The sequence below is a fragment of the Leguminivora glycinivorella genome, chromosome 7 (genome assembly GCF_023078275.1).
Source record: "Leguminivora glycinivorella isolate SPB_JAAS2020 chromosome 7, LegGlyc_1.1, whole genome shotgun sequence".
Classification (NCBI taxonomy): Eukaryota; Metazoa; Arthropoda; class Insecta; order Lepidoptera; family Tortricidae; genus Leguminivora; species Leguminivora glycinivorella.
In genome coordinates, this window is record NC_062977.1 from 12,501,207 (window position 1) to 12,522,006 (window position 20,800).

General features: G+C 36.2%; 1 protein-coding gene across 1 annotated transcript in view; it reads right to left on the reverse strand.

Moving 5' to 3' along the window:
• Nucleotides 1-2,579: 2,579 nt before the first annotated feature.
• LOC125227930 (telomerase-binding protein EST1A) overlaps nt 2,580-20,800 on the reverse strand; it is a 59,065-nt gene continuing 40,844 nt past the window's right edge. Inside the window, exons 20-24 of the mRNA XM_048132337.1 lie at nt 14,399-14,572; nt 10,910-11,063; nt 7,037-7,273; nt 4,808-4,953; nt 2,580-4,346 (exon numbers count right to left, since the gene is read on the reverse strand). Coding sequence (XP_047988294.1) covers nt 4,299-4,346; nt 4,808-4,953; nt 7,037-7,273; nt 10,910-11,063; nt 14,399-14,572 — 759 coding nt within the window. The 3' untranslated portion in view covers nt 2,580-4,298. The remainder of the gene's footprint in view (nt 4,347-4,807; nt 4,954-7,036; nt 7,274-10,909; nt 11,064-14,398; nt 14,573-20,800) is intronic.

Consider the following 20,800-nt stretch of genomic DNA (forward strand, 5'->3'; position numbering starts at 1 on the left):
CAGCGGTTCGGGGTGGGCCTGGGCTCTAACCATATTGGCATTATGGCGAGCAAATATATCCAGTGCTTCCGGGCTCAGCAGTTAATTACTAACATAATTGCACTGTATGTACTCGTATCCCTCTATCTCTACCTATCTACCCGCAGTTAACAGTCTTAGGGCCAGTTACATCAACCACATTTGACAGACACATCATCGTCACGCAGAAGACGTCTATGGAACTTCCCATACAATAAAATTTTACGAACGCTTTAACGGAGACAGACAGTTTGGTGCAACCGGCCCTTACTTTTTGCACTAGATATTGTTTAGGAACCTTACCTACCTACTACTTATTAGAATGGAGGATTAGATTAGGTGAATAAAATATTTCTGGTGTGATAAAGCCTTAACATTCTTTAAACCTTTATTGATTTGACATTGACGGTACAGTCGTCATCAAATACATATAATATCAAAAGCTACAAAAGCGCTTACAAATATCTGAGCATACCTACGTCACTATTTTGAAGGCCCCAAGTGTGTGTTCAAGTAGTGCCCGGTAATTAATGGACAACCGTTTAACCACCAAGAGGGCACCTTATACTGGTCCACCGACCGAATTGGATGTCTAACCTTAAAATAGTTCGCAATCTACAGTTCGCGCGCCGTTTAGGTAAATGAGCTATAAATTTAGAAGTAAAATTTCTGTTTGCTGAATCGATCTTACGCTGGTTAGAAGGAGTTAAGGTTAAGCGGTCAATTGGTTTCCATCTTCTCGGTGATTGGGGTCGATCGAAGACGATATTCGCCATTAAACGTCAATCCGTTGCATCGATATTTTTTTAAACTAACTAACTAACTGTTATTGTTAGAACATGGCTGTATTTCGGTAGGTAAGTAGGTATCAGTGGCGGGGCGTCGATACAACTCGATTCCCTACGGGTTCCCTAAAATTCTCCAGTATCTGTAGAAGTTAATACAAAACAGATCCCGAAAACCCCTCCGGCTTTATCAACGAAAATTCACAAGATACAAAAAATTACCTACCATTTTGGGATTGGAAATTTTCTTTTCCCCTCACTAGCTCGGAAACACGTGTTTTGTCCTTCAATACCAGCGGGTAAAAACGCATTTTATCCACTAGTGGGTAAAGTAATTTGACCTTGAATAAAGTCTAATTTACTGCTTTCAAATTGATAAAAGTAGGTAAATCTAGCAATAAAGATGATTTACCACCTGTGGAACTACTGGAAGCAGTGATAAGCGCATTTTTTGCGTTGCAGTTTCCTCGCTATAGTGAGGGGAAAAGTTTTGTGTTACACTCGGGTGCAAATGTATTTTACTTCTCGTGTGTTAAAAACCTCGCAAGTTCAGGATTCTATTCTCGAACCACTCGCTTCGCTCGTGGTTCAACTATAGAATCCTTTCACTTGCTCGTTTTTCAATTCCACACTCGGCGTTAAAATACAACTTTGCCCCCTTGTATAACAAATAACTATTTCCTACCTATACACAAATATTTATAAGTATAAGTTCCCTCAATTATTGCACATCAAAATTTCACAATATCCCTACGGCATATCGGTAGGTAAATTTATAAAATACAGTCAATATAGTGTTGACTGCCGATATGCAAAAACAATGCAGCGCGCGGCTGGTAGGTATATTGTAAATAAGCAAACACACAGCTGCTAAGCGCCTAAAGCGAGATGCGCACGGTAAATAAGTATAACGGTGGTTTTACAACCGCCCGAGCGCCTAGACCTGACGCGCCTCGGAACATTGCCAATTCTCACTCCTCAATAGCCTTTGGAATTTCTCACAGTACGACTGTTCCTCGCCATAAACAGATTCGCTATTCATTATCTCAGCATAAACATATATTACGAAATAACCAATTTCATTGCCAACTGCCCCGGTTCATTGAATTTGAGGGATTAAACGCGAATTTAGCACTCTCATACAACTATTATAAAAGCATTTTACGTCCGATTGGCAATAATGCCAATCAAAGAACCTTACGGTACACTGATTGATACAAGGCTAACTTGCCATTTGATACAAGCTGCGCTTTGTGACCAGCATCATTGCTGCAATCGAGTACATAAATATACCTACTTACTTTAACTTTAATGACCAATTAGGTAAATAATATTACACTTTAGGACCAATTAGGTAAATATATTATTGCGACAGTTACCTACACGTTTTTCTATCACCCATTCCGAGCTCCATACCTATATTATTTAGCTATGTACACATTGTACAGTCCTACAATAAACTTTAGATATTAAAGTGGCGACAATTTAGTGTCGTACAAATTCAGATTTCACTTTTTATGTTGTGGTCCTGTGTGCGTAGCCGAATGCCCAAACGCATCACGATTCGCTCACGATTCGTTTAGATTTTGGGTGTCGGGAACAAAAAAAGCCACTTTTGCTTTGCTGCCCGTTTTTAGCCCAGATTAGTGAGTGTGTTTAACACGTTCACTCTATCTGTAACGGAATTTTCAGCTTTACGGCTTTGTAATATATAGGCTTGCCGAGGATACGGGATCTAAAACGTGCTGGGGGTGCAGATAAATTAAAATACGGATAGTTCAAGTATGTAATTCAATTTATTCGAACATCATGATTTAGGACAAAAAAAACGTGGTAAAGTTTGTTTGAATAAAAACAACATTGTGTCCAATGCTAAATATTCTATAAAGTGTTAGCAGTGTATTGACTCAGGTTATCACACATATTGTCTAAAAGTAAAAGCATCGAGCAAATATGACATGCTTTAATAAAAACTTTTCAATATTTTAATGTTATCTTGTAGTGGCAATGATAAAAATATCTAAAAAATATGATTGTTGAATGCGCTACATGTAATAGGAGTCCAACAATACAAATAAGACTTAAGTGAGAGGATAACGGAACATAATATGATTAAACGTTAACATTTGTCACTTTTGTACATTATGTTAGTAACAGCTCATACTGCATTTGTAATAAATTTGTCTATTTATGTCACTTTCAGCTCTTAATTCTAACTTGCATCAAAACACGACGTGCCGATAAAATATTACAACGTGTAATACATACTACTATAAATGTTCTCAAGTTTTGTAACTACGTAAAACATAACGCGATTTTATTCGGATTTCAGAACGGGAAACCTCGATCTTCCGATTATTCTGATAAACTAAAGTCGGATACCTGTGCTATACCTGTCAGGTATAGTTCAACATTAATATATCTTAAAAATTAACCTTCATATAAACTATAACTCATCATGAATGTAGTTAGCAGTAGGTATATGGTAATTTACTGTCTCGTAGTTTAACTAGTGACTTAATAAAAAAAGTAATTAATGTGTTAATTATTAAGCAGGTAATTCAAACATGTAAGCACATAATTAGGTATATCTTAAAAATATTGTTTCGTCTACATCATGCATCTCTTTATAGCATTTATAATCCGGTTGCATTCTCAATATTTGGATCCTTGAATAACCAACCATACTTTATAATTTGAAGATTTATAATCAACTTTATCAGTCACGAATATTTGATTTAAATGCTTATGTTATACTAAAAATTACACAGCGTATCCGACCCACTGTTAATAATTTCATGTCCGTAAAAGAATATCTTCAAAAATACATTTATTAAGAGTTTTGCACGCAAACGCATTTTTTTTTTCTATTCTATGATTCTAGTCGAAGTAAATATTAAAATGAAGAGAAACTTATTAACCACAAGATGCAAGCTGGTATCCACTCTCATAAGATGCATCCTAACTTTTAAAACATAAACCGTGACATTATGTCGCAGCAATCGTCACTGGGCACATGATTAAATCAATATAAAAATAAAAGAAAACAAGACAATATTTTGCCTCGAAATGGATAATGTATATTTAAATTCTATTATCCTAACTACAAAAAATAAAAAATATACTTAATATGTTACATTAAAAATAAGTAAAAATAATAGCGATATAACACTAAAATTACGATTTACCTAATATCTTAGAAATAAAACTAGAATATAATGATAACAACGTAAACATGGCTCCGAACCCGAGCGCGAGTTCGCGGGCCCTTAACAAAATGTATCATTTGTATAAACGTCTATTGGTGTACGAATTTTACTTACTCTATCAATTCCTATTACTATAGTGACAAACATTAGTGAACCGCCGAGGCGGAATTATGGACTTTTTAAGCACTAAGGCCCTGGAGACCTCCGGGCCGACTAACCGCTAGACAGTCGGGCACAGCTTGCTAAACATACAGTCACATAATGAGATGAACCGTCGTCTAGCACTTTACTTGCTGCTAACAGCTTTTTCATTATCTGCTTCCGTTGGCGAATTCTGAAAACAGATAAGTTTTATTTACAACTCATACTCAAAATGGCACAATTCTAAAGATTTTAGAATTAAGGTTAGAATTAAGCGGTCTTCTGCAATGTTAGCGCAACGTTCAGTTACAGGCGCTCGAAAATCGATTCCTCGGAGTATATTATATGAAATATAACGTCAGTATTCCTCTGTTCAAATGAATAAAATGTTGAGCTAAAATACATGGAAATAGTGCCATTAAATGAACAGCAGCCAAGACGCTAGTTACTGCTTATAACCAAAATTATCCACAATTGCCAATACGATCGTCATGATTCACGAAGACGCGTAATTTATCATGGTTTTAAGAGTTCGATATATGTTTTGCACGAAATGTCAACCCACACAAACAACTCGTACCAAACCAGGGTTATCATAGGTTTTGGAGGTAAATGATAGTGATGGCGGCATTAGTGGTTAAGTTAGGGCATTACCTGAGGAGTGAGGCCGGCCCACGAGACGAAGGAGGGCAGGTCGCGCGCCGGCAGCTCGGCGGCCAGCGCCTTCACGCGCAGGTTGCGGTCGTCCGTCAGCAGCACCACTTCCCACACGAGCCGCCCTCCGCTCTCTTCGGCACGCTCTGTTGGTTAACATCATTACTTTGAAAGAACGCTTGTAACCAATTGTTTACAAGCTTCCCAATTGGGAAGACCAAAGTGATCTAATAAGAGCTCCGCGATCAGTTGTGTGCTTATCATCATCACGAGGACCAGATTCCAACCCTACTGACTTATTTTCAAAGCTGACTGAAGCTGAGTAGTTGCATTGACGTGTCCAAGCAATCCTGATTGCTTTTTAAAGTCGGTGACCTACTCGGATCGTTCATGTGATCGGTCTAGGGTCAAATCGAAATGATGTTAACAAATATAAACATGCGTTTATACGATAAAAAAACCAAAAGGTATGCAGCAGAAAAAATACCCAGATTAAAACACAAACAAAGCATCATATAAATACGAAAAAATAATCATGACAACAATCATAACGCGTCAGGTGAATCAATAAATCCGGTCGATTGAGATCTATAGTTTTTTGCAATAGCAAACGTGGGCTAGCCGTTTTTATCGACCAATCATTGATCGCGCCCGGGATAACTCGAATAACAACCGAGTGGTCATTGACGCCAATCACCATCAATCGATACTATTAAATTATTAAATATTTGAAACACATTTATTTTAGTATATAGTTTCCTTTTAAAAATCTCTAACACCACTTTGAATCAAGAAATGGCTGATGCTGAATTATTTTTATAACTGCTTATCATTTGTGATGATGTGCGGTCGTCGCAAATGACAATAATATTAAAATTTGGTGGTAAGATCAAAACAATATTATTGAAGCAAAGGAATTTCTTCAACCAAGAGCGTTGTCGACACTGACAAATCATATTAAATGATCAATTTTATATCTCGTCAGAATCAGAATGCGCCTCCTGAGACCTTAGTTATACCTAAGATACTACATATTTAATCTTCGCAATCTTCAGAATCGACTGAAGATTTAACTCATTTAGAGGTAGATAGCGCGCGAACTTGCAAGGGAGTTTAAATAATATATTGATTGTGAACTATGATACTTAGTTAAGAATGTGCTGAAACTCATAAAAGTTGCCTAAGAGAGCTCATGGACATGTTAGTTATAAGTCATTGTTTTGGTTTACTGACGATTCGCCAAAAAATGTTTCCCAAAGTTTCACACCCCAAACTATTATTCCCAAATTATCATTTCCCAAATAAACGTTTGGCAAAACAACTTATCGCAAATTGACATTTAGCAAAACTTTTTTTGGCAAGTATTTATGTCCCAAAATATTTACTTGGTCAAATTTCATTTTACCAAATATTATTAAGTCAAAGGTATTGTTAAGCAAAATTTCCATTTCCCAATATATTGTAATTAAATGTCGCACTAAGATTTGTGTGAAATAATGTCATTTGTCAAGGATGACATTTTCTCTTACATGTCCGGATACATTTATTAAAAAGAAACTGATGTTTTCAAGACCATTATGTTCTATTAATTTATTCTATGTCATCCTACAATTAATTTTAAAACAAGTCGATTTCTCGCTTAGCATCAAATTGCAATCACCAATGACATACAGTCTTGATTTCTTGTGATCGTAGTTGCAGCGGATGTAATATTTATCCGTCAAACGTGGCTCTTGCATGGTGTAATTTGTAGAAAAAGTCTTTGCCCAAGATCATTATTTTGGATTATTGTCATTGAAAAATAAAATCACAATTTCAAACGTAATTAATTTGAGAAAAATTTTAATTAACATTTTCTTTCGTCCAACTGAAGCACTTGGAATTCTAAAATTATCATTTGACAGATTTTGAAGTTAAATTTGTAAAAATCTTCGGTAAAATACGATCCCGTAGAAATGCAAATGCCTAAATATTTTCGAAATTTGCGATGTGACCAAACATGTTTTTTTTGCATTAAACAATTTAGTTTTCTTTTAACCAAATAATTAAAACTTGACCAGTTATACACAAGTGTAATCAACCAACCACCAGGTCAAGACCTGTCTACCTCTTCCGGGTATGCATGAATTTATGTACATACATGTAAATTTTAATTGGAATAGCTGTGAGCTTAAATATCATATAGAGTAAAAGGTTAAGGGTCCAAAATGTTTAAATGGCGTTACGTACCTGGTTCGCTAGCGATGTTCGCGTGCAGGTTGAGCGCGGTGGCGAGCACTCGGTCGTCGTTGGTGGCGCGCTGGTCGCGCTCGGCGAAGGCGCGCGTGGCGAGCAGCGAGCCCTTGCTGGTGGCGAAGCGCACGCCCGCGCCCGCGCCAGCGCCCGCGCCGCCCAGCCACGCCAGCGCCGCGTCGGCGGCCGGCCCCACGCGCGAACACTTGCGGAGGCCCTCCAACTCGGTCATAACTGAGCGATAAACCAAATAATTCTCCTTTTTAGATCATTCAAAACATCAAACAAAGTCGCCGAACTGTCATCTTCGGTGTCTGTCAATTTCGTATTCAGAACATTTATTTTTTCTGAAAGTGTACCGTTACTTTTTGGTTATCTCGTGAATGAGATATGAAGTGAGAACTTAATAATGAATTTTATAATAATACCTAAAAGATTAGAAGTGATTGCTGATCATATGTACTTGAGTATATCAGGTGATCTATCATTATTTACCTAGTATTTATTAAGATTGTAAGCGTCAACATTGACCTCTGATTGAGGAATATAACCAAGGTGTACAACGTCGCTCATTTTGCTTTACCTGTTCAGTTGCAAATTTGTACGGCCCGTCTGATGCTAAACGATGATTTATTAATGTTAAGAGCACCATGAACAGTTCCTAAAAGTATAATAACTATGGATCAGTTTATAATTCATAAAAAGAAGGAAGGTCAAATAAAATTACATCTTGAGCGCGCAATTTATTCAGTATTGACTGATAAAGGTATTACGATCGATTATTAAGCTTAAATATAATCATCGTAATTTATGTTTTCAGAAGTTAGCATACAATCAAGTTACATCCAAATTTCCAAGTATTTATTTACATGAATGGATAAGAATCGCATTATGTCATCCGCGAAGCTAACGAACATAAGAACTAACGAACCTAGCGCTTCAAACGTAGAAATAAGCCGTCAGCGGCAACAAAGTTGCAAGAATAGCCGACAAGTATGGGAACGAGGAACTAATTTAATGAGCTCTTAAACACTCATTGTTATAATAATTATAAAATAACACTTAAGTAACTTTGAAATGTAATGCACTTCCATTAGATGAAAAAGGTGACCTACGGTAGTAAAATCCAATTATTGTTTTTATGCCAGCATTAAAGGATTGCTGCAAATTAAGTGGTCAAAAACCTTCCGAGCGCAAGTCACACACGCGCACTGTGGGTTCCGTATGTACATATATACTTATTGCCACACCTCGGACACTAGCGATCAAATATATGAAAGAGGCGCGTTCCCAAACACACAGTGTAAGCTCGTGTAGGTGAACGCGTACCGTGCTTTTATGAGATATGACAGATCAACCTGGTCGCGTTTTTGACAGGCGGTAACTGTGAGGTAACCGAGAGCGGGTGGGGGGCACTTTCAGCGGGCACTCTTTATCAGCAGTTCTCGAAAAGTTTGTACAAAAATTAAGGAAAAAGTTAAATTTGTTTTTTTATTCCTTTTTTGTTATTTATTTCATGAATTGAGATTTTAGTAAGTTTTATTCGGTCATTAAGGTTCTCTAGTATCTATATTTTCTTAATTATAACAATTTAAAAAAAAGAGGGGGGGAGGCCTTTGCCCAGCAGTGGGACACAGTTGGCTCTGAATAATAATAACAATTATCCTGTATATATCTTACGAAAGTCGACTTATGTAACTAAATGTTGGTAACAAAATAGGATCAATTAAGATTTGCTGAAGTGGTTATGGCGTGTACAAACTTTTTGAAAACTGCTGTTATTATACTGTGCTATAGCACTACTGAGGTTCATAATGCAATTGATTGTAAAAACACCTTCATGTGTATATATCGAGATGATGTAGGTAGATAACTCTAAATTATTGCAATTTGGATTATCCATACCCATAAATTGGATTCTGCATACGAATTTAGACGCTACTAAATTATACTACATCGTTAATGTGAAGAACAGAGACAATGAATATAATGAAAATAATCCTCTCAATGGTGCAACTAATTATCTCTAGCAGTCACATGCTCAGGACAACATTTCTTATTTTAGTGTGTATTTCAAACTATTTTAGAGAGGCTTGTATGTCGTATATATTCCGTGTAAATGCCAGGCCGCAGCCAGGCAATGAGCACTAATTAAAAACCAGAGCGGCGTCTGGCAACAGTATATTGGCGACGTATAGCATTTATATCGTCTTGTCTGCTCGCTTTTACCGTTAACCAGATCTTACCTTGTTAGTGCGAAAATCTTTATTTTGCAAGAAACACCATTTTGCAAGAAACAGGAATACAATTAACACTGATGTAATTAACTAATTACACTGCAAGTTTATGGTTTTATAACGCGTGTTTAGATCGTTTCAAAATTTCTAATGTCGAATAACATTAGATTTAATACATACATACATATATAGTCACGCCTGTATCCCATAAAGGGGTAGGCAGAGCACGTGAACTACTAAGTTTCAGTGCCACTCTTGGCCCTTTTTGGTGGTGTGAGGTGGTGGTTGAAAGAAATCCAAATTGTGACATTGCAGTGACAGGTTACCAGCCTCTCGCTTACACCACAATTTAACCCATATTCCACAGTCGATTTCTACGACACCCACGGGAAGAAAGGTGGTGGTGAAATTCTTAACCCGTCACCACACGGGGGGTTAGATTTAATTATAGTAATAAAATAAACAAGCATTTCGAACGTGTTCAAACATAACCCATAGAGCTCCTAGTTGCCAGCTGAATCTAGAAATTGACGTAGAAAGGACGATTCAAATATACACCCTCCAATAAGCACTGTTTCCATAAGTTATGTGGTGTCAATGTATGCAGTGTTACTTAAGTGTCCTGTTAAATTGTTGGACGCCAGCGACAGATATGTGAGATGCGAACCGTAGGTCCAACGTCAACCACGGATGAATTTTTTTAAATTTAAAAATGGCCTTACTCTTGGCTACAGACTAGACATGACCTAAGATGGAGTAAGCTCACCCAGAATCTATCAAAAACATAAACATACGAGTTACGAGCATATAGCTTAGCTTAGGGTGCATCGAAATATGTAGGGATGCGGCGAATATTCGTGATGCCATCACTGGCTATAAAAGGGAAACAAAGAGACGACCCTACGGTCGATGTCACAGATAATCACAGCTTTATAGTGTGATTATCGGCGATGTCGTAGAATACACTAGGACCCAAAGACAAGTGGCCAATCGATCACGCTGCGTAACGTATCGTACTAATCTCTCTCTGTCGTGTTTCCGTATTAGTACCAAAGAACCAATTGCGTTTCGTTCGCCACGAAACGTTTATTTGGCCACAGGAACCGATTTTTTAATCTCGGCCATTCGATTTCGTGAAATTCATTCAATAATATCTCCACGTACTAGCAATTTAAATTCTACTAACAGAATCGAAAACGAGTGGTGATTACCACTAGTTTTAAAATTACTAGCCGTCCTTTTTCAAAAATACCATTACGTCGTTTTCCACAGACTTTCGAACGGTGAATTAGAGCCAGTTGCATCAACCACATTTGGGTAATTCCATGTAACAACCACATTTTTTTTATTCATGGTGCTAATTTAAATATCAATATATCTAAGGATTAAAAGTAGGCTTATCTAGAGATAAATTAAGACTTCAATTTGCAGACACATCATCATCACGCAGCAGACGTCTATGGAACTTCCCATACAATAAAATTTAACGAGCGCTTTAACGGTGACAGACAGATTTGATGCAACCGGCCCTTAGTGTGCTCGAAATTCAAAAATCGATCCCCTGGTCTAAGAGTACTATTTTTCCAATTTTATCGTTTAAAATCTGTTACATTTTCTCTTTGAGCGCACTTACCGATAAGAGGCACGGCGAGCTGGTAGGGCGTGCCGGGCTCGGCGGCAACGGCGCGCAGCAGCGGCAGGTGGTCGATGAAGCAGTTGGTGTCGGGCACCAGCCAGCGCGGCCGCACCTCCACTTCCACCACCGCAGAACTCACGCGCAGCATCTCCTGACAATTATACATATTTCAAGTACAGGGCTTTGCTAATTCTATATTTCGGTTTCGAAGTTCAAAAGACAGTCTCAATTGCTACGGGATTGTTCCAATGAAAGAGTTAGAGATGTAGTTAATGCTATAAGAAAAAAAAAGTAATGAATTCGTAGAATGTGGACAATTTTTTCAAAAGCATTACATGATCTTATTTTTCATATACCATACCGATAAATCACGTCATTATTAGATACTATGCAATAAAAATAATTACTAAAAAGTGCTTAAAGAATCGAAATAATAACCCTTATTAATTAAATAATTATAGTTAGTGTATATCGAGTTAAAGACAATCATCATCACCAGTTATAAAACCTATAGAGCCTGATTAAAATCCAGTCAGGTTTTATGAAAATAACTAGTTTACTGCATCCGTTAATTTTAAATGGAAGGGAAACACGCTAACTATAAGGTTGTTGAAAATCCATATCTCTTCGTTCTCATCCAGTCCATCCATTTTTCAGTCATGGTATTAGAATATTTATATGATTCTTAACATGGCTCTTATATTGTCTCATATATCATATAAATGGATCAACATTTACATTGAAGAATATTACAGACAGTATAAATTTTATAACTCAATTACAAAACGCAAGGTGCTTGCTTGAATGAGACTAATGCAAATAAAAGATAAACAATAAACCTACAATTAAAATATAAATAGAGATTTCATCAGAGATAAAACCACAGACAAAATAAAATAAGCTAAGCGCTAATTATATGAGAATATTCTCAAACAGATACTTATTTACAAGATGGATGGACATGCGGCGCATGCCGAACATAAATATACGTAGGGTACGTTCAAATATGCCTATAGCCATCAGAATGATATTTGCCATACGTAGGCAAAAAATAAAGTAATTTAGTGAATAAATGTAAAGAAAACACCCGTGTCTCGAGAGCAAACACTTATGCTCATCAGTCATCACGCAAATAAATTCCCTTAACGGTATTGGAACCCAGGACTATAGTGCAGTGGGCTTCACAGGCAGGGCCAATACCCACTAGGCCAGACAGGTCGCCAAAAATAAAGAACATCAAATATTTGGTTCCAAAAAATGTATAACTTTGAATAAGATAAATTAATTCTGATAAAAACGTCAAGAAAAAAATATACTCGTTTAGATGGCGCCACACTTTTGCATGATAATTGGTTAGATAGCAACAGTGATTAATATTTAACATTAATATAATATGGGCTAAATTGTCAAATAGGCGAGACGACTAAAAAAAAAACTAATTAGTCCGTCAGTTAGATTATCAAAGAATTTTAGACACGTATTTTTTCTTTTTTCTCCTAAACGAAAAATGACGTACAGTGCGTTGAAGTTTCGCGTGACGTCACGCCTAGGTACAATTTTTACTTAGAAGTGACGTCACAAGCCCCCACTCCGGAACTTTGATGCTCTATATCTTAAAAAGCGAAACATATGTGTTCAGTATTTTTGCACGATCTAACTGACGGACTAAACAGAATGCCATTTTTTTATGTAGTCGTCATCCCTATTGTTGTGGAAGTCCTACAAGTTTTAATGCTGTGTCGAAAGATGGCAACGAATTATCTGTGGCTACAACATTTACTGTGACAATAATTCCGCGATTAACTCTATTTTCTTTGTTGAGTTCTGATGTCAGTGTAAGTTCGAATTGGCCTGCTATTTGATGCGCACGTCGAGAATAACAAGTCGCATGACACAATAATTACGGCGCCGGATTCCGAATGCGCTAATCTCAATGACGGAAGCCGTAATCGACGCAACCGTCATTCTCGAAACCTGCAGTTTAACTTGTTTACACTCCGTGCACCGGCGTAAGCGTGTGTCACGAAAATAATAAACAAAAAACCTGCCACGTGCATATCGGAACATACCAAATGGAGACTTCTTCAACTTTAAACTTTTTTGGTAACGGCAAAAAATATATTTATTATAAATACTGCTATTCCGATAATTTAAGAAATTAGTCTGTTACAGTGTAAATAATTGGTCAGCTTCGGAGGCGTAAGACTTCAGTTTTGTGTTTTTTTTTTTGGGTAGGAAACTAAACACGGTTATAAAATTGTCAATCAAGCCGTTACACAATACAAAAGAAGTCTCGTAGAATAATAATTATGCGGTGACCGACGGCCACGCGCTCGCGCCAACCTTGAACTTTAAGGACGGCTCGGATAAAAAAAGCAATTTCTTCCTTAGTTTAATCAGCCAATTAGCCTTCACCTGTACGGAGGCGCACGATTTTATATAAATTCACGTTTTATGAATTTTTCAAAAAAGTAAATATGTACTAATAAATATACTCTATACAACATTAGTACTCATTAGGCAATAATTAAATGTTTTATCAAATAACAGCGTGACAGTCAAGGATTCGTAAATCACGGAGCAATTTATTTATTTACTTTAAAAGTACATGTGATTGATGTTCTAACAAATTCTGTAATCGAGATCCAAGAGATAAGAAATTTGTGCAAATTCGACAACACAAACATGGCGAAGATCGGTGCAATCGGTTCAAGTTGGCAATGTCTAAACAGAAATTGTAGTAACTTACTAAAATAATATTGACTCAATATAATGTTTAGGTAACGACAAGTTATCTTTTCTATTAAAATGTTTTACATGTAGATGTAGCCCATGAGGTAAGCTAAAACCATTGCCTAACTTACACTTTTCTACAACACAACAAAATGGGGTGCCCTCTATTTCGCCTATCATTCATTCGCATAATATGAACTCGCATAACAGATTTGGCATAAAATAATTGTTCATTACATTGAATAAGTATAATATGTATTAAAAATGCATAATACTTATCTCGCAACAATGAATCTGCATTAATTGAAATTTGCATACTATTACGAATTAAACTTAGGACAAAAATCATATTAGGAGTATTAAGTTATGCGAATTAATATAGACCCAACAAAATGTGATACCATATTCAACTTCGAAAACGTAATTCTATAATTTACGTTCCAGAAAATTATAAATTATAATAAGGTTTTTGCGAGACAGTATATAAAGAGAGAGCAACATAAGATTTACGAACAAGTTTCCTTTAGAGCTCTGCAATAAAGCTAATTTGTTCCTGTATTGGCTCTTTTAATATTACTCAAATGATTGATATTTTGCAGTGGTATTATTAGGTATAATAAAAGTGACCGTTGGCATCTACAGTTACAAACAGAAGACAAACGGACAGTCTTAAGTAGTCTTAACATAAGGGTTTCTTTAGTACATTGTTGGAAGGGAACCCTAAAAAGTATATAAGTCGGTGCGTGGTCATACCTGCATGCGCTGGCGGCGCCTCTCCAAGTTGGCCTTCCTGTTCTCGAGCTGTTCCTTCCTGCGCAGCAGCCGCCTGGTGGCCTCGTCGGGCGCCTCGGCCCCGTCCGCCTCGGCCAGGCTGGGCGGCCCGCTCGCCGCCGCACTCGTGCTGTCTTCGTCTTCAGAGTCTTCCGACTGCAACACCGTGTTTTCATAAAGCATGTGTCATGCAAGTACCAAGACCGCTTCTCGCTAGTAGTGACGTTAACTCGCACTCACTATTAGTAGATATACATAGGTACCTTTAGCGACATCATAATTAAAATGCGATTCCTATACTATTGCAGAGTATTAAGAGTCCTCAAACTGTTTATGGTAAAATTAAGTTAATACTTCTAACCCATATTTATTTTCAATAAAAGTAATTTTTAGGTAAGGCGTACAAGGTGTAACATGAGGAAACTGAATAAATCTAATAGCCACCTAATCACATTTCAAGACTAAAATGTCATATACATTTTTCTAGATTTCGCCTAGTTAAGAGTTAATATCATTTAAAAAAACTCTTTATTTATTATTTCTGAATGATAATAGTGATGCCATTATGGGGCATAATCTATCATTATTTATAGGTTAAGAAAAGAAAACTCAAAGTTCAGTTTTAGTGCCGACATTTATTTTATTATGTAAGTGAAAATAAATTCAAAAATAAAGTTTTTGCCGAAATTTACTTAAACTCGTATTTTATTTTTTTCTTCTTGGCCTCAAAAATGCGTGTTTAAAATTTTTCAGGTTCCTCATGTTACACCGTGTAGGCATTCGATTTAATTAATTATCTTATACTTTTAAACGAGCAATTCTTGTATATTTATTTATTTATATATACCGACGATCTCGGAAACCGCTCTAACGATTTCGCTGAAATTTGTTATGTGGGGGTTTTCGGGGGTAAAAAATCGATCTAGCGTAGCCTTAGATCCCGGAAAACGCGAATTTTCGAGTTTTCATGAGTTTCAGTAAAATATGGTCGTTAATTTCGCCGCGCGCGCATCGATTCCGCTTAGCTCAGTCGTACGAGGTCGGTCTAATGTACGTAGATAGATCGTAGGTGTCAGGGTTTCGAATCCCGGCCAGAAATTAAGTTTTTGTTTTTTGTCTTTTTTTTGTTTTTGTATTTATAAGTTTTTTTTTATCTAAAGACGTGATATATTAAAATAGAACTGAGCGAAGTTCGGTCGCCCAGATATTTATACTTTTAAACGAGCAATTCTTGTATATTTATTTATTTATATATACCGACGATCTCGGAAACCGCTCTAACGATTTCGCTGAAGTTTGTTATGTGGGGGGTTTTCGGGGGTGAAAAATCGATCTAGCGTAGCCTTAGATCCCGGAAAACGCGAAATTTCGAGTTTTCATGAGTTTTTCTTTCGCGTTAGTAAACGTAAAATATGGTCGTTAATTTCGCCGCGCGCGCATCGATTCCGCTTAGCTCAGTCGTACGAGGTCGGTCTAATGTACGTAGATAGATCGTAGGTGTCAGGGTTTCGAATCCCGGCCAGAAATTAAGTTTTTGTTTTTTGTCTTTTTTTTTGTTTTTGTATTTATAAGAGTTTTTTTTTATCTAAAGACGTGATATATTAAAATAGAACCGAGCGGTCGCCCAGATATTAGTTTGTTTAAATTGATAATTAATAAACTAATTTTGTAATGACATTGTTAGATAATTTAGATTTGTAGAATACTAACCATATATTTAAGTTGTTTATTATTATGTAATTGGGTACTAACAACAATGAACTCAGTTGGTCCTTTAAATAAATGAATTGAATAAAGCAGTTAGGAAACCAGTCATTGACATCAGCTGCCCAACTAGATGACAGGAGAAAAACATCTCACAATTTACCACATTGTGATACAATGAATCATGCACTAAATATTCAAGACAACATCCTGTCAATTAAGTGGCGCAGCCTACACAACTATATTTTTATCGCAAACTTGTGTATTTTTAGATATCGTACAAGTTTTTTTTAACTAACTTATAATTAGTATCTGTGTGCTGCCATAAAAAGGTAAGGTACAGCGGGGCAATTACGACTGGCGGGCTAATTTCAATCACTCTTTTTTCCATGTTTTAAATCTTTAGCATTATTAAAATAGAGTAAGTATCTACAGGTCATATCTCAAGTTAATAGTGTAAAACATGGAAAAAATTCAATCAGTTGAAAATTACCCCCAGTCGTATTTGCACCGCTGTACTTTACAAAAAAAATTAAAACAGAAAAGTGGGTTTAGGGCCATCAGGCAGTAGTGGGTTGCTATATTCTTTATAAGTATGATGATGATGATGATGATATGAAAGAGCAAAATTTATAAAACTAAAGAATGTCAGATAAAACCCATATTATAAAACTCCACTACCCTACCGTGTCTCTGTTAGGGTCGGTCGCACCAAACTGTCACCGTTAAAGCGTTCGCTAAATTGTATTGTAAGGGCGTCTGTTACAGGCCCTGGCGCCGTAACCAAGTGGCCAATCGCTAACGCTACAAGCCCTCATTTTGATATTATGTATAACCCTAAAATTGCGAACATGTTTCACGTTGTTCCTGCAATTAACACTAACGATTAAATTGGACTTTATTGCTGCGATTTTGATTAAATGTGGTCGTAAAATTAAGCACAGTTACATTAACAAACCAGATCGCCGTATCATTAAGTCCAGGAATTGTTAGGTGTGTATTTCGCGAACTGGTATTTAAAAATACAAGTCGCAGGTGGATTTGCTTTGCAATAATGTTTGAGGATAGTTCTTGAGACAGTTGGTTAAACATGACGCACAAACATTAGCCTATGTATGTTTTACAATGTATGTACCAACGTCAACATAGTTACCTATTATTCTTAAACCATATTGCAACGAAATAAAGTCCAATAAAGTTTGTTGTTGTTGGTACAAAGCTGCTGCTAAAATTCAAACACTGAGTATTCATATATGTATTCAGCGGGAGTCGACATCTCGAATAAATGTGCAAATAATACAAAAAAAAAATGCGAATTCTTGTCTCGATGAGTACCTATTTAATAACATTACATAAAATTACCCAAATTATTACTTCGGTAGTTTATATCAGCAACTCGCATTGAGAACAGGATGTTCAATTAAATCCTTATACCACCTAACGGCATTATCGTTAAATGGACTAACGGAGTAAGCGGGAATACTAACTCTTAATAATGGATTAATAACTATTCCTATTTCGCCTTTACGATCACAAAATTACTGTGAGGCATTTAAAATTAAACGAAACTACCATTTAAAATTGCATACGTTTAAAAACGATACATCTTTGGTGTGAAAACTTACTTTTATTATTTTCTATTAGTGTTTTATTCATTTCTTTATAGCAGTTTACGAAACACTCTAGGCCAGGGGCATTTATTTTGACTTAATAAGAGCCTTAGTTGGAGCTCCGTCGGCACGGCTTATCGACACTACTGGAGACCCCAGAGCTAGCGCGTATTTCTCGCAACGTATTGCCCTGGCGATACAGCGAGGAAATGCCGCCAGCATAATGGGCACCATGCCGCAGGCGGATTTGATAGATGGTTTTTTCTTTTTATAATTGGGTTCTATTTTTATTATTTTCTAATTATTTCATTAGTATTATTTATTATATAAGCTTGTTTCTAAATAGTTATTTCGTTATAATTTAGTTTTATTTATTTGTAAGATTTTAATTTAAGTGTTTTTATTGTGTTTTAATAAACTTAGTTAATACAAGAAAGATAATTTTTGACTTAATATACTGATATGGACATCAATACTTGATAATATTAAACTATCCATTTCTTGATATAACGGCGGCTAAAAACTGCGCATTTGATCCATTAGCCTGGCGTTTACTAGGCTCGCCGAGTCGAGCCTCTTTAATTAGCTTTCTGCATTTCTTATGACTCTTATGAGGCTGCGTCCACTGGCGACGTGGAGAATCGCATTCAAATGTATGAGATCTGTATTTGACGCAGCTCGATTCCGCCTTAGTGGACGCCAGGATTTAAAAGAAAACAGTATCCAGTAACATATTTGACGTGACGTCATTACGTGACAGCATCCACACCTTACAGGTCAATTCACAGGAATTGGCACGAATGGAACGAATGAGTAAATGAAAATGTCTAAGTGTGCGACAGATTAACCAAGAAAATAATGGCTGTTGACAGTTACGACTGCATACCTATACAGGTGTCACTCACACAATAAAAGTTTCGTTCATTCCATTCGTGCCAGCTTTCGTGAATCAACCTATACCTAACTTAGCAGTGGATTATGAATTTCGTATACCTATTAGTGAAATTAATTTCAACATTATTGGCATAACGCGAAAGTAAAAATGGCGGACTAATGCTAGAACGCATTCTCAAGGATACAACCAAGCTGAAATATTAGGGGCAGTGCAAATGCAGCGGTACAGGATAAATAATATTACTACCGTACCGTTCAGGGTTGAACCGTGCAATCCCTTAAGAGGGCTTTCATGTAAAAAATAGTGAAATCGCAACCGAGCGCTTAATCATACCGTGTATGGTATCAAATTAAAGGGTTTTGCAAGTAGTTTACAAATACACCGTGTTTCACTTAACACTAAAAACCTGAAAACAATTTGTTCAGAATCGAGAGTAGAATCGATTGAGCTATATCTTGATGGGGGTAATATTTTTATTTAAATTAGTATTATTAATATTTTTTTACGTGCCCCTTCTATTGTACTCGTAATACAACATTGTGTATATCGCATTGCTAAGAGGTTGTTTACCTTTTTTCAGTATTTAGGGGTATTAATACTGGCCGGTTACTTGGACTATTATTTTTTCCGCTACTAGTTTGACGTTGTTTGTCAGTTTAATTTTAATGTTTATCATAAGTCATAACAAATTGAACTCGTACCTAATTACAACCTTGTCATTTTGAATATTGAGATATTTGCTTACTGCGATTACCTGTCCAATTTGAAGTTTACTGTGACAAAGCTTTAAAGTGTTTTACAGTGACATCTTAGCTGTCTATTGGTAAACCTTATGTCGTTGCAGTAACGTACACAAATAAATAGTGTTATGGTTTATGATGGTAGTTAGCAATTACTTTATTGAGTGTAGAGCTAAAAGTCAAGTAGAGCTGAACAGAAAATTAAAAATTCAATTAAAAAAAAAGTAACGATCAGATTAAAAGATGAATACTCTAGATGAGTTTAAAAAAATAAAAATCAGTTGGGGTGTCTGAGGTTTTGAGTGATACCGGAAACACCGTGTATATAACATATTACAGTAGAACCCGCTTAAAACGATTCTGAGGGGACTCAGCCAAAAAAGCGTATTATACGGGAAATCGTATTAAACGTGAAAAAAATATGTTTCATCGTAAACTTTCAATATTTATGGTTACTTTTTCTTGGAGCGATAATGCTTTGCTTCTTATTTTTGACATCACTGAACCAAAGATGATAATGAGCGAAGTGTATGTAGGTAGGTACGAACTATAACACTAGCCGCTAGCGGTGTCGCCAAAATCGCGTAATTAGTACGGTACAATTAGTTTCGATTTTTGACACCCGCATAAATAAAGTTGTAAAGTAATGCAAGGTGGGTGGTTTTAGATGATGTATTAAGCGGGGACGCGAGTCGTATTAACCGTGAAAAAATGTCTGAAAACAAGTCTCAAATTGCAGGGACCTGCGTAAAATGGCGTAATATGCGGGAAATCGTATTAAACGTGATCGTTTTAACCGGGTTCTACTGTATAGGACTTTTTCTACTTGGTCTAACAAAATATGAGAAAATGTCCAGAAGTGGTAGTAATTGTGACGGTGAAGGCTCGTTTTCAAAAAATGCCAAAAATATATAATAGAAATTTATAATCACTAAGGCATAAGAGCAATTTTAGTAAACGTTGCAGATTAATTTTAGTGCGAAAATAACTTCGATGTGATGTAGATTTTCAAAGAAATTGTCACTTAATTTTAGGTAATTTCTGAGAAAAATTGAATTCGTATTAGACTCGTTTACTCTTTTTCAAAACCATAGAATAAAAATGTAGTCTGAGAAGATTGTAGTACAGGATATACGTTTTATAAATTTACCAGTTTCAGTATTCAAAATTGTCCAAATTTTATAAATAAGATCGACTAATTCAGCGCTATACGCGGGTTTTCCTAAACGTGCATCAGAGAAAAAATCATAATTAATTTAGTGAGTTAGTTTTCAAAAATCTAGTCTGATAAGAATCAAGACAATAAGATGCTCTAATTGAAATTTGAATGAAATATATCTATTAGATAACGGAAAGTGTAGTTTTTCACCGACTAAAACTATCAATTTGAAATTAATTTGCCATTTTTCTTGAAAGCACCCTTAATAAAATATGG